Raw genomic sequence first — 15,488 nt, 5'->3', positions numbered from 1 at the left:
TGCATGCAGTGGGACAACATGCAAATTCCACACAGAAACTGTCCAGCCAGGATTCAAACCAGTAACCTTCTCGCTAATAAGGATTAACTATAGAAATCCTGAGATTGATAATACTTTTAAAAATTCAACCTTGGACAGCCCTTAAAAGTGCACAATACTCTTTTTTATTTTGCTATTAGGAGGGATCTATAAAGTGTTGGTAAAGGGGCAGTCTGTGATATCCTTTCAGTTACCGCCTTCCTCTTATCTTCCCACTTTTCTTCTTGGACCTGGAGTTTCTGATCAGCTTCTCAGACTGGCGCTTCAGCTCCTCCCGTGAGAGGACGTCGTCTTCATCCTTTCTACTCTCATCTTCCTCCTCAGAGAGGTCGTCTGGCAGCTCTACAAAGGTGTTAGAAGCTTGCAGTTGCCCCTTGGTCTGTAAGAAGCCCACCTCTTCCATCTCTGTCTTAGTAGCAGCCAGATCCTGTCCCTGCAGGTTCTCCCGCAGTAAGTCCATCTTGAGCTCGTACTCAGTCAGCAGCTCCAGTAAATACTCGTTTGAGTCAGGAGGGGACTCCACAACCGCTCTGCCCTCAGGTAGTTTGATGTGTTCAAGTTTTTCGGCGAGATTCTCCAAACAAACTCGGATGGTGACTTTGGTTTTGTCAAGCTTATTCAGTTGCTCTTTAGCAGCGTCACACCTACGCTGTGCATCCTGGATCTGCTGCTTGCATAGCTCCAGCTCTAGGTAGTTTGTGGACTGTTTTGCTTGTGATTTTTCTTTCACATCCTCGAACTGTTGGATCAGGAGCTCCTTCTCCTCGTTCAGTTGCTGCAGCATCTTCTCATTCTCCTCCTTCTGATTCACCAGATGCTGCTGGGTTTCCTCCATAGAGAGAAAGTGCTGTTTTAAATCCTGTATATTGGTAATACCAGTGGCCGTCTTGATTCTCTGAAAAGCTTCATTATAAATGACTCTGACTTTCTCTCCCTCGTCTGCCATCATGATGCTACACTCAGCCTCTCTTCTCTGCTCCTCTCTCTGCTTGTTTTTTCTCTGAATGTCTTTGCTGAGCTCTTCAACTTGGGCCTGGAGCTCCTTTATCTGCTTCTTCTTGCTGGCTTTAAGGCTGTCTGCCTCCATGAGCTTCTCATTGTAATATTTCTCCGTCTGCTTTGTTTCGGCCTCTGTAGCCTCGTTTAACTGCTGGGCGATGGCAAGACTGGAATGCAGGTCTTCAAGTTCTTTGTTGTCCCTCAGCTTTTCTGCTTCTGCTCTCTCCATCTGGGCTGGAAAAGTCAGAGCCTCTTTCTGCAGCTGACTTTTGACTTTCTGCAGATCAGCTATGCGGCTCTGCAGTTCCTTGGTCTCTGACTCGATCCTCTCCACATCCTCCTTCAGCTCTGAAAGGTTCTTGAAGAATTCCTGTTGTTGGTGGGTCTGAACATCAGCAGTAGACTGTGCTCTTTTTAACTCCATTTTCAGCTCCTCCTGGCAGCATTGGTTGACCTGAATGTCATTATCGAGGACATTGAGCTCTTTTTTCAACAACAGTTTCTTTCGGCGTAAAAATACTAAGGCCTTCTCTACTGACATGTTGGAACAGAGTTGCAGTAACTCAGGTTTGTCACGTAGCGCCTCTCTGATCACATTTGCATCTTGATTACCTTCTTCAGTGATTTGTTTCCTCAGCAGCTTGATCTCCTGCTTCAGCTGTGTGACGTAGGCTTTTCTAGTGTTCGCCCTGGCTTCAGCCTCTTTGTTGAACGCGGCTCTTTGGGCCTCTTTTAGCTGGAGTTCAGAGCGGGCCTGCTCGATTTGCTCCTGCAGTGGACTTTTCTTCAGGCCTTTGGATGACATTTCTTTGCTGTTGTATACAGAGAAAAATGCTGTGAAGGTATACTGACCCGGCTTTAGCTTGGTGCTAATCTCTGTCCTGTGTGTCAGAAAGTCCAACTTTAGAAAAAAATAATTTAAAAACAAACAAAAACATCAACATTGTTTTGGCTGAAGTGCATCAACACTGGAATTTCAAAAAATGCCTTTAGAATGCCTCTGGACTATTTTACACCTTTAGAATGCATTTAAATGAAATTGCTTTATAAAAGCACAGACCAAAGATTCACAAAGAGACAATCTGAAACTTGCAACTGCTGCAACAGGCCACTCTGCGACGTTCTAAACACCTGCTAGTTCACACCACTTCAATGGAAGGAGCGATGCATATTTAGTAGATGCAGCCTTGGCTGAAATCACAGCACTGAGTCTGTGTGGATAGTTCTCAGTCAGGCTTGCACATTTAGACACTACAATTTTACTCAATTATTCTTGCAAAACTGCTCAAGCCCCTTCAGGTTTCACAGGGATCAGGCATGTAAAGCCTTTTTTATGTTACGCCTTATGTTCAACAGGTCTGTAGCCTGTGGCACCAGCTATATGTAAGTTCTGCCTTAAGCTATGGTGTAAAGTCCACACTAAACCCTGCAATGAAACTAGTTAAATTCTTACTGAAGTTTGTGTAATTTTGCAGGGTTAAGACCTACTGAGGGGGAAAAGCTGTTAAAAAGTGATGCTGCCAACCCAGTGTGTGTTCTTAAATGGCCACATGCAAAACAAAATTAAAGAGGGACTAATTTTCAATCCTATCAGGTCGAAGCAGTGTGTGCTTGTGGCAGCTGCTCTGCTTACAGAGGTGACGGTGAGTTTCCCAGTATTTCATAGTAGTACTGATCACCAGTGTGAGGTATTGTTACTTTAAAGAAATTCATTACTGCATTACATACAGAGAAAAGCAAACCATCAGAATCTGTTTGTATTACCAAAAAGTAAAAATGACTCTTGTAACTGCTTGTTCTATTTGCAGGTTGTTAGAATGGTGTGTAGCCTGCAGTATATCTGCCCTTGAATGTGTTGACACTAGAGTCATTAAACAGCCTCATTTACAACCCATGATCCGTTACTCTGCAACCTGATAACATCGATGACAGAAGTCAAAACCTTTAGCCCATCCACTGGCTGTGACTTCAGTGAATACAGATTATTACTGACTGAATGATGCAGATCTCACTCCGTTCTTCTCTGTGCGGTTATGGAAATAGTTCCAGTCAGCTTGGAAACAACAGCCCTTGAGCACTGTGTGAGTTGGGCTGTTTCACGAATAACCGATGGCCCTTTGAGGCTCCTTCAGTGATGATGGGAGAGAAACTGCAAATCATTATCAGTAATTAAATGGTAACAGCTGAGTGAGCAGTAATTAGACTAAGCTTTTAATAATGATCACAGAGAGGCCTGGAAATAAATATTGTAAGGGTTCGACAACAGAAGCTATTAAGTAACCCCAAATTAGGTTTAATTGCAATTTATTTATGGATGTTTCCACAAATCAAGTTTGTGCTATAATGGTTCTGTTTGCTGTGATAGCAAATTCCAAACCACATTTAATAATAGCTTTTGTCACTTTAATTTAATTTAGAATAATCCCATTTCCTAAAAAGATGGACGTTGTGTAACTAAAAAAGAATGTGAGGATTTATAAATATTCATGCTGCAGATATCCAATTAGATTTCTTGAGGCTGTCAGAACTAACCTGATTATCTGCCTTTTTAAAATGACCCCTCAGGCACCGATGCTCCTTCAGTTTGCTCTAACTTTTAATGAACCCTAACCCTAACTATGCTAAGATCAACATAAACAGCAATACTTTTCTTTTTATCTAAAATATTGAAAAACTTTCATTTGCAGCAGCTATTTCACATAACTTTATCACATCATCTCCTGCTAATCTGGGGTCGGGTCGCAACGGCAGCAGGAATTTAAGTAGACACATCCCTCTACCCAGCAATGTTCAGCAGGTTCTTCTGGAGGCCAGAGATGTCTAATCTCTCCAGGGAGCTCTGATCTACCTCTGGACCTCTCCTCTCTCTTGGACGTGCACTGAAAACCTCAGAGGGGAAGTGTCTGTGAAGGCATTCTAATCAGACGGCTAAACCCTTTTCAGCAGAAGAGAGTTGTGGTTCTTCTCCAAGCTCCCTCTGTCCTGTATTGCTGAGGCTACACCCAGCAACCCTCCCCAGGAAACACAGTAAAGTGTTCAATCTGTAATGTCATTCTTTAGGTTACTGATGATTGTGGAGGAGGGTTGAAATATAGACATCATTTCCCTGTTGGTCAGCTGTTTTTTGTTTAATTTTGAGCAAGCGACCTAGAAACCAAGAAACTAAGAAACTAACCAACCAAGAAACCAAGAAACCAACCAACCAACCAGCCATCCAGCCATCCAGCCAGCCAATCAACCACTCAACCTGCCTAGAACCCAACCAACTGTCTGGCCAACCAACCAACCAAGCTGCCTACAAACCAACTTACCAACCAGCTAACCAGCCAACCATAATCAACCAACCAAAAAACAATCAAAAACCAACCAACCAGTTAACAACCCAGCAACAAAGTAAAGCCCCTTTATCTGAGGATGGACTTGTAAGGTTTTGCCTGGACTGTTAGACTTGTGGTTGCTTCAGGAGCACCATTGCCTCAATAGATGGTACAGTTTTCCTAAAATGATAGAGTTTGAGTCCTGGTTTACTCTGTGTTTGTAGGAACTTGTGTGTCCTGCATGACTCACTAAACGCCTCATCCAGAAAATACACCAACTCACAATAACATTTTCAGTGATTTAAAAACAAAATTCCCTTCAGCCTTTAAACGTGGTCCTCAGTGGCATGACTATATCTTACAAACGGGCAAAAATATTGTATTTGAGCTGCTGTGCTCTTAGCTAAACCATCGGCGCCAACAAACTAACCCTCCTGAAAACCGTAATTGGTGATAGTTGCAGGAATGGGTGAAAGGTTGAAACAGCTTGACAATGACAGGTATCAAAGCCTCTCCAGCTCTGGCTGCCGGCCCAACATACTGCTGCTGACAAGCATACGGTGTCGTTGTTATAAATGGGCCCTGAGTGGCTAACCTTTGATCTCACTGAATTAGTGATCGCGCTCACAGAGCCAACACACACCTGCCTGTGGCGGACGGCTCTGCCTCCCACATTCACTCACACTGGTATTTGGATCATGGAGAAACAGTGAGAGGGTGGGAACAGAAGGTGATAAATGAGTTAGGGGGAAAGAGAGGTGGTGGTGGGGGGTTTGTAGAGGCTGACACATAGGGAGGTACAAATATAAGCTGACATAAATGCATAAAAATGCACTCCACTTTTCAGAAAAGTAATTAAAATGTCATCCCCTCCATGCTTTTTAGCCTCTACAACATCGGTCTGCTCAAGTGAAATATTTACACCACTACAGCTCAGACTGGGTAGAAACTTTACAGAAATTCAGAGGATGAACCACAGAGATTCCAGTGATATGACTTTACCTGTGGTACCACATGTCAAACCTTTCATTTCCAGTTAATTACCCAAACATCTACCTTTTAAAAGTTGTGCATGAACATCCATGGATTTTATAATTCACTTTAGCTGAAGAAAGTTCAGAATGTCAAATGTGCAGAGTGAGTGAGTCTAATAAAGAAGAGCCTGATATTTGGAGGCTTATTTCTCATGGAACTGCTTTCAGACCGGGTGTGTTTTAAATTTAAGTAGATAAATAAATAAAAAAGTGAAAATAACATGAAGGGGCTGTCTTTAAAGAAACCTACTGGGAGTATTTGGTGCCACTGAACACTACACCAAAAACCTCTCTGACGCTCACTCCTCCCCATGAGATTTAAAGCTTCATCACTTCATGCAGAGCAACATAAAAGCCAGACTGCGGATTTGCTGAAATACCTCTTGCTGAAATCACCTGCTGCGTGCTAAAACCAGTAATCTGTGCTGTATGGCAACGAATTACCCTCTCAAGTCATGTGAAGGAGACAATTTGATGGCAAAATTGGACTAATTTAGCTGTCAATGTGCTTTGATTCTTGTGGCACTAAGTCTAACCTTGAAGACAGCCCGGCTGTTAGCAGGAACACGGAGATCTTTGAGCTTACTCACTGATGGGATGTGACACTTCGACCAGAGAGTCACAGAGAAGAAGAAACACCAAGAGTCGAAAATGTAGATATGGTACATTGAGATCATAAAAGAAATCTGCAAATTAATTCATAGGGTCTTAAGAGACGCACGCTACAATCTTTCATGCAATCAGAAATGTTATTTGGAAAAACAGACGGTCAAGAGTCGGTGGAAGAGCACGATAAAAACCATTCATTTGACATTTTCCTACTCTGCTTCCATTCTTCAAATTATTATGTGTCCATCCAGGGATTTTAAAAGGTTGCTGAGGGTTTCTCACCAGCGCTTTAACCCCTGACTCCCTGTAGTGACTTAAATTGAGTTCAAGACCCTGATCCCAGTCTACAGAGCCATAATCCCTCACCATAGGACTCCACCAAACATGCATGTTCCCTCTCACTGGTAGAAAATCTGCAAGATTCCTCACTACATTTTCTCATGAATGGATGGGAACTTTTTTTTTAAGCACAGTTCCTTCAAATTTAGTGAACTAAATCCAGGACTTTATTTGTGTCGAGTCATGCCAAGACAGGATTTGGACCCTGCCTGGCTGGGAACAGCACCAATAACTTTGGCACACCCTTTGAAACTAATAAAATCTGTGAGTTATTTTTGTAAAAGTTGAAGTCCGCATTCAAATATCCAAATAAAGCACAGGCTGGAGCTTAATCTGGATCTTAATCTGGAGTTCGATGAAAGTACAAATTTATTTCTTTTGAATCTTTAAAATGAAAGCTTTATCTACAATATTTGCCATATGATCTCTTTTTAGGCCTATTAAAATGGAAAATGATGTTAATAAAACAGTTTCTTTGGAGGTGCTTAGAGCGAACAGCTTGCTGAAACAGATGCCGAGGAGAAACACCTTTGCCTGTTTCGTAATGTGCATGAAGTCAGTGAGTGGGATCCACAGCAGGTGCTTGAATAAATTTGAAATAAATTATTTGTAAAATCACTGTTTCTGCAGCAGGTGTATCCCTCCTTGTTAAAAGGAGTCTTCCTTCTAAAAGTCTCAAAGTTTTAACTTACTGTTTTACGTGCATTCATTTATGCAAATAGGATTATGAATGGGATTAGCTAAAACAGATGGCCAAGGCTGACTATGGGGGAAAGCTTTCTGGGGCCCAGCTTAATCTGGAGCCCATGGACATGCATCTGAAATACAGAAAAAATAAAAACAGGGTTAATGCATCCTTTTTAACAGTGGCTCTCAACTGGTCAGGCATCCAGACTCACCACCTCCTCCTTAAGAGAAATCACGACCCAAATTCTCAAAACATTCTTGATTCATTTCATGACTGTCAGTTAATCAGTATTCTTGGCTACCATTACACCATGAAGACAAAAGAACGCTCCAAAAATGTTGATATTTGGACACTAAATAGAAAAAATTTTTGACCAAAGAGATGGGACAAAACAAACATGGTTTGCATGCATCTTATTTCACTCCATTCTCCTGAGATAGCGTGGAAGTTTGGTAAATTCTCTAAGAATTTCCATGTTATCTTGGGTAAACCAGTGTTATCTCACAACAAAAGTGAGATAAATAGGTAGAAATCTTGAGAAAAATACTTAATTTTACTCATAATCACAGGAAAACCTAAAAAAAATTCATGTATGATATGTCCAATTAGGGCTTCTGTATGTTCTGTTCCCGGTAGACTAGTCATGGTTTAGGGAAAGCAGAAGGGAAACAAATTCAGAAATATTCTAAATGAAATCCTGTTTATCAGCGCTCAGGACCTCCAGAGCCCTACCCTAAACCCAGTGGAAAATCTCTGGGGAGACCTGAAAATGGCTGTCCGCCGACGATCCCCATCCAACCTGTCTGAGCTGAAGAGGAATTGCAAAGAATGGCAGAAAATCCCCTAATCCAGGTGGGCAAAGCTTGTCATATTCAAAAGACGCAAGGCTGTAATTGCTGCCAAAGGTGCTTCAAATGGTCTGAATACTTATGTCAGTGTGATAATTCAGATTTTTTATTTTTAATTAATCTGCTAAATTTCTAAAATTCTGTTAGTACTCTGTCATGATGGAGTACTGAGTGTAGATTAATGAGAGAAAATAGATTTAAACAGCTGTAGCATCAGGATGTAACATCCCAATAAATTAAGAGGGGTCTGAATAATTACTTAATGACTTTAAGAATGGGCCAGTTGAGCCTGTCTCCCATTCACTGTTTTGCTAAACTGAGCGTACTGGTTGCTCACTCTGGCTCTGAATTTGTCATATGAAAATGTCTCATATGCCATGTTACTCTCGGTTATAAAGAAACCCCTTCTAAATACACAAACACATGCACACTCACAAACTATTTTCATAAAACCAACTGTTCTCTTGGATGTAAATCATAAGTCGATCCTGTGGGAGCTGCAAAGTGCTGGAGTGAGATTTTAAGTGATTTTGGATCACTTTACCAACAGCCTGGGGCCAGTCATAAATGTGGGAATATTATAAATGTGGTAAATGTTTAATTGAAATACTCAGTCTTTTTCTTTAAAACTTCTATTTCAGACTTTTAACTGCTTTTACAATAAATCTCTGGAGTACAGCCCCGCCTGATAAAAACTATTTCCTAACGCCTTCCGTCAATCTCACACTTACTTATGCATTTTATCTTTCTCAGGCTTTCACTCCGTCTTCCTCAAGTGACTGTGAGATCAGATAGAATAAACTCAGGAAGCATATGCTGATTTATTCACCCACCCCTGCTGTTAGCAGCTTGCTGTGCCAACAGCACATTACCAGGGAATTACAGTATCCTGTAATTACTCATTCACATTCATAACATTTCCAAATCATCTCTCCATCTGTTTGAGGTCACAACTTCAGGGCTTTGAGCAGAGATTTCTAAATATCCATATCCTTTAAGCATCAATAAAATGCATTATAGTTTTTCCAGCGTTTCACACAGTCTCTGTGTTAACAAAGAAGTCATTAAAATTCAGAAAAGTAAGAACAGCTCGGCCTACCAGAGGACAAGGCCACTGCACTAACTTTGGGCAGAATTTGCAACTGGTATGATGCAATGGTCAGGCAACATAATCACACTAAATACTTCATGAAAAATGCAATGATCACTGAAGTATTGCTGCACAGGTGTTAGTAGCAAGGACACACAAACACAAAGAACAGTGCTATGATAGTGTAGAGTGAAATATTACCTAAAAGAGCTCTGGATAATGGGTTTTTTTCTTTTTTATTAGGGAGAAAGAAGATGTCTAGGATGGAGAAGAGAGCAGGGACAAGGGCAAGATGAAGATGATGGAATAGAAGAAAGCCGGGATTTAGAGCAAGACGAGGATGATGGAGGAGAAAAAGCAGGGAACAAGAACAAGATAAGGATAATGGAGGTGAAGACAGCAGGCAAAGAACAAGATGAGGATGATGGAGGAGAGGAAAGCAGGGGTAGAGAGCAAGATGAGGACGATGGAGTATGAGAAGGCAGTTACAGAGAACAAGATGAGGATGAGGAAGGAGTAGAAAGCAGGGATAGAGAGCAAGATGAGGACGATAGAGGAGAATAAGGTAGGGATAGAGGGCAGAATGAGGATGATGGAGGAGTAGAAAGCAGAGATATAGAGCAAGATGAGGATTATATTACTCTATATTATGTGGAAGTTGTAGTTAAAAAAATAAAATGCATAGATATTATCAAAACTGCAATATTTTTTGCTTTGCTGGCTGGCTATGGGGGGTCCGTGTAGCTTTCTTTCTGGGAGCTCAAAACCCCTAGCTATGCCCCTGTTATGAGCACTACATACCTATATGTTGGTGTAGCTTTGCAGTACTTGGCCTAAATGCTAGCGTGAAGTGGGATTTCTATTCTGGTCCTGCCACATTCTGCTTGTTTGTATAAAAAGTTTGCAGGAGGCGAGGCAGCCAGTATATCTCCACCTTTACAGAGAAATGTAAGTGTTCATGTATGGCTTAATACAGCATAATGGAGGAGTATCCTTTAAACTTAGCCCTGAACCAAAATACAGCAGGAAGTACCTGACTGCATCCCTCACACTGAACATGGCACATAAACAGCGTGTGGATGAGGGCCAGCGCTCTGCTGTGACAGTCTGTCTTGTTTTAACACCCTTCATCAAACTCAGGCTGACACCTTCAAATGTGACTATTACACCTGTCGTCGTTCATCTCTGGAGCTGCAGCGTCTCCCCTTGAACTGAGAGTCACAGGAGTAACAGACTGTGAATGTACCCACACAGAGACTGCACAGCAATATGAAGTCACTTGAGGTCGTTTTGTCAGCCTAACCTAGATCTGCCTGAATTTAAACCCTGAACATGATGGTGTCGGATGTCTTTGTTTCATATGAGATTATTTGCAAAACTCTGGAATGGATCTTGGTTGCAGAAAAAAAATAAAAATAAAAACATGAGTTGGAGATCGACTGCAACTGTAGTTTCACTGGTGCTCTAAAAGTAACATTATTTTAATCTAGTGAAAAATTGATGGTCAGCACTGTAGCTCAGGCTAATTTATCATTATACAAGTGAAAAAAACCCATCATCAATATTTAGCTGTTTTTTCAAGGACTACAGAAATGCAGCACCCATGAAAATGTAAAAGCATGTAAATCCTGCAGAATCACACTCATTAAGTAAACCTACAAATACATCCACAGGACATCCCACTGTGAGAGGAGTTCCTCCTGTAGGCTCTGTTATTAGTTCATGCAGTTGGGATTTTAGCTCATTAAAAAAAGATCATGGAAGCTCTGTTTTGACTTCGGCTCTCATTTATCTACAGTAATAACCGTGCATGACTTAAAGCTTATATGCACTGTGCTGCACTTCTATTAACAGCTTCATAACTGTCCTGAAAGACTTGTGTTGCTCTGCAAGGCTGGTTGTGCAACTTCTCCCAACACATCAATGTTCAGCTAAGCAATTTATTCACTGGCTGTAGAGACATGACTGGGACCTCTCTGTTTACTCCGCCTTCAAGCCAAGAACTTCACACTAAATGTTCTTGTGTTTAGATTTTTGTCTGCACATTCTCTAGTTTGATGAATAAGACTCTTTAAAAGTGAAATGAGTTTAAATCATCCTCTCACTCTCATAAATACCCATCATTTCTAACTGTTATAATTTCTCTCTTGCTCTTTTCTAGCATGCAGACATTTTATATCTACACACAGCCGGAGTAAACAAATCTGTGTTTGCAGACAAACGGCAGCTGTTTGGTTAGCCAGCAAGTAGCGACGAAGCTAATCTGGGGGCTAACATCTGTGTTTACTTGTGTTTAGATTTTGGGAAATGCAGGATTTTTTTTTAACTTTTAGACAGGCTCATTGCCTGAGTAGTGCAAAGTTAGATGCAGTCAGAATGCCACATTTATGAAGTCCCAGGTTGAAAAAACATCTTTGAATTTCATCCTGAATTGGTCAGGTGTTATGGTATTGACATAATTTTTATTCAGCAGAGACCAGGTCTTCCTCGCACCCACAGCATTTCTCCAGGTTTAGTCAGTTTTCTAACAGTGACACAATCTGTGGGATTTTTACTTTTATAATAGGGGCCCTTCTTTTGTAGGTAAAACTAATATTTTGATAATGCAATACTTCAAAGTAATCTGACACGCCAGACAGACTCTTTCATATCTCCATGGTATGGATTTTTTTTCACATAAATCTGGGAAAGCTCTCATAGAAAGCATGGGAAGAGCAGGACATTTAAAACAATTCTCGGAAGGTGATTGGAGGAAAATTCTTTCGGAGGAAGGTTTATTCTGTCACATTCATGACGGGCCAATTAGAGCAACAAGACAAAATGAGGTTGTACGTATGCTCTTCTCTTGAGCTGACAGGCTATTGCTGCAATAGATTGCTAACGGCGGAACGTCTAGGTGAATAAAATGTACCCTGAGGCCGGTCAGGAGACGTTCAAAAACGTCTTCTCTGCAGAGACAAGCTCTCGGTGTAGCTCTGCGCTCTTGTTTTAAAAATAAATGTGGTCAAGTTCTGATTACACTGCTGCTTTCCTACATCCAAGCTAACGGCTACTAACCTTGCAAAGCAGATGGATATGCCTGTTTCCTTGTTTTTCACTGGCGAATCCATTCTTCTTTCTCACTTGTTAAGATATTGTTGAAGACCGCAATCACAGACCATCCTTCTGATATATAAACAGGAAGTCATGCCCATTTGAGACACAGTAAATGTCATAGAATTAAAATACTCTATTCAACATCACCTAAAAATAGAGAGAGTCAAAAGAGGGTGATCCAGAGGGTGAATGCTGCAATGCTAAAGTTAGCTTTCAAAGTTAGCATCACAGAAAGCTAATGTGTTCACCGTCCCACTGCGTAAGCTTCCAGCCAATCATAATGTGTTACATCATCAAAAGGCACAGGACCCAGTCTGTCAGCACAGACACACCATCATATGAAATGCTCCATGTGCTCAAACTACAATACTGAAATGTTGTGAAAAATAATACAAACACTGACGTAAAGATTAATGTCAGATGGTCCCTGTATACTTAAAAAGTTTATAAAGCTTTAATTTACAATTAATCCACAAAATCACCATGGATCGTTGGATGCACAGTCATGTTTCTTTGCCTTTATCTGTACTGTTCAATGTTATTTTTGCAGGTTGTCGTCTTGGTATTGATATAAGGATTGCATGAATGGAGGATCTGAACGGGGAAATTTATGTCCGGAAGCTGAGCTGCTGAAAAAGTGTGAAGTCACTGTTGAATCTATTAGAGGCAACAAAGATGACACACTAGAAGTTACTACACACATCACTGATGCTGTGATATTTTTTTCATAGGCAGGTAAACTCCCCTTCTTGTTATGACCTCCTGTATTTTACACTGGGGAGAACATTGTTCTCTTTTTAATGCGGTCCTCTGATGACATTTTTATTATTCTGCTGACGCATACACAGATTATTAAATAATACTTGTGACTCATTTATTTGCCCTCTGTGTCCAGTTCTGCTCTAACTGCAGCCTCCTCTTCTCCTCAGACTCCAACAGGATGGTGAGTCTAGGAGTTGAGGGAAGAAAGCTGTTCTAGGCTGGTGACTTCAGGATGGAGGTTTAATTTCAGTTTGATGAGATTTAATGGAAATACCAGAAAGCCACCTGTTTCTAGGGAAGTGTGAGCTTAGCCAATCACATTCAGTGCTGAGAGACATGTGACTCTTTTTAAATTGGACCAAGGCTCTGAGTCAAACTGGGCATGACCTGAGGTTACACAGCATAAGATGGGGTAGTCAGGCGTTTGTGTGCTGTAATGCACCTTGAACCAATCTGAGCTGAAAGCATTTGGACAATAATTCCTGCTGCTCTGCATCTTTTTAATGGTTGTAAGGGTTTGGAACAAGCAAAACCTCTGCAGTTAAAACCTAAGCTAATGTGTAAGTGCTTAAAAGTGCAGTCCCATAAGTGTCTACTAGAGGCTGGCTGCAGAAGCACTGCAAGTCACATGCCCACTCCATGTTAACATCCAGTTTTATACTACAGAAACATATTTACAGCCTGGTTAAATAATCAATTTTGGTTGCAATAGTTTGGAATAGATTGCCTCTTTTTGGGCCCACATTACATTTTAATCACTTTCCTTTGGAGTCATTATTGTTACAAAATTCTGTTTGTGCTCTAAATGTCTGCTTGCTCTTAAATCCTCTGATACTGAATGAAATGTAACAGTCTTAGCTTTCTGCTCATCTTGTCCTGTACTTAGAAATGCTGTCAAACATACTACAACCCCAGTTCCAAAAATGTTGGGTTGCTGTCTAAAAGGTAAATAAAAACGGAAATTAATGATTGTCAAATCTCATAAACCCAAATTTAATTCACAATAGAACATAAACAACATACCAGGTGTTAACCCTGAGACATTTTACTATTTCATTAAAACATGAGCTCATTTTGAAATGGCAGCAAGTAGGGACCGAGCCAAGTTTACCATTATGTAACATCCCCTCTTCTTTTAACAACAGTAAACGTCTGGTAGAGAAATGTTGTCCCATTCTTGTCTGATGAAAGATTCAAGCTGCTGGGTCTCCATTGTTAGATTTTTCCTTTCCCACTTCTCCAAATGTTTTCTGTTGGATAAAGGTCTGGACTGCTGGAAGGCCGGTTCAGAAGCCATGTTGTTGAGATGGATGTTGTATGTGGTTCAGCATTGTCTTGCTGAAATAGTCAAGTCCTTCCCTGAAAGAGACGGTGTCTGGATAGGAGGATATGTTGCTCTAAAATCTCTATCTTTTCAGCATTGATAATTCCTTTCCAGATGTGTAAGCTAACCACGCCATCGGCACTAATGCAACCCCACAGACCTTTGGCCTCTCTGACAGAGATAAGGTGACAGTTGTTTCAGGAATTAAAAAAAACTGAAATCAATAATTTTCTTTGCTGATGATCTTGTTTGCTTTTGTTGGTCTGATAGACGCATCAATATCCACTTCTGTGTGTTCATTACTAACTAAAAACCCTCCTTATACAAGCTTTAAAGGAAAAATCTGCAGATATTGTACTTCTTGTTGCCATCTTTTCAATCCAGATCCAAAACCAACACTGCCTTGATCCCTATAACAAATATCATCTGTGTACCAGAGCCCGTTGTAGCTTAATCTGTCCTCTCATAAAGCTTCATCATTTCTAAGACTTAATAAGACATTTATGTGGCACACTATAGTTTATTTGAGTCCATCTGACAGTGCTCAGCTGCTATAAATACAGTAGGGCACCAAATTATTCCACAGATGAAACTAGTCCCCGACTAATGTTTTACTTTCTGCTTCTTTCTATGGTTTTATTCTTTATTTCCTCATTGAAGCACCTTATTAATCCAGTGACCTTTTGAGACCTGCCTGTGTATCTGTTGGATTTTACTGTGCATTTATTTCTGTTGACTATTTGCATTTTCTTCTTGTTTTTCCCTTTTGATGTCTGATTTTGTCGACTGCTGACTGTTTGGCCTGACTATTAATGATGATGATGTTGTTACTCTGAGAGGCTCTGGAAGCTCACTGCAAGTTAAGGAGACATCTTTTCCTGTTTAATTGGATATGATTTGGAACTGATCTGGTCTCATTGGAGAGAATTCCCACTTATTTGGAATAGGGGTTGTAGTGGTTAGACCTCCATGCTAAAGCTGGGTGTACATTATGTGATTTCAGGCTGACTCTGAAAGTTATTCCTGCTGTTGTCATGATGACTTGTGAGGTGGTCTTACAGTTTTCAAAGGCAAAAATACCCCAAAGTTGAGGATTCTGCTCTTGGTTCTTTCTGTACTCACCGTAGTAGTGTCTGGAGTCGTATGACCAAAATATCAAACATGTCAGAAATCTGTCTGATCAGTCAGCAGTCAGAGCAACTGATTGGGCCGTTGTCAGGTTGTTGTCAGCCATTGTAGCGTCCTGTTCACAGCACAACAGACGACGCATAGTCTGACAGTTGGTGCGACTTCCAGGTGAGTCGTGTGACTCAAAATTCATGGCTGAACAGCAGACCCTAAAA

The 15,488-nt window shown here is 40.9% G+C and overlaps 1 protein-coding gene across 1 annotated transcript; it reads right to left on the bottom strand.

Annotated features, from left to right (window-relative positions):
- Positions 1-229: 229 nt before the first annotated feature.
- On the bottom strand, positions 230-1,843 carry LOC121526552 (outer dynein arm-docking complex subunit 3-like). Its single transcript, XM_041813201.1, has one exon. It carries the CDS (start codon positions 1,841-1,843, stop codon positions 230-232), a length of 1,614 nt encoding a protein of 537 aa, XP_041669135.1.
- Between the last annotated feature and the right edge of the window lie 13,645 nt (positions 1,844-15,488).

Source organism: Cheilinus undulatus, linkage group 18, assembly GCF_018320785.1.
Source record: "Cheilinus undulatus linkage group 18, ASM1832078v1, whole genome shotgun sequence".
Lineage (NCBI taxonomy): Eukaryota > Metazoa > Chordata > Actinopteri > Labriformes > Labridae > Cheilinus > Cheilinus undulatus.
This window is presented reverse-complemented; position numbering and strand designations above follow the sequence as displayed.

What these genes read in the sequence shown, in the direction of transcription:
- LOC121526552 (XM_041813201.1), bottom strand. Translation starts at nt 1,843, where the DNA reads ATGTCATCCAAAGGCCTGAAGAAAAGTCCACTGCAGGAGCAAATCGAG.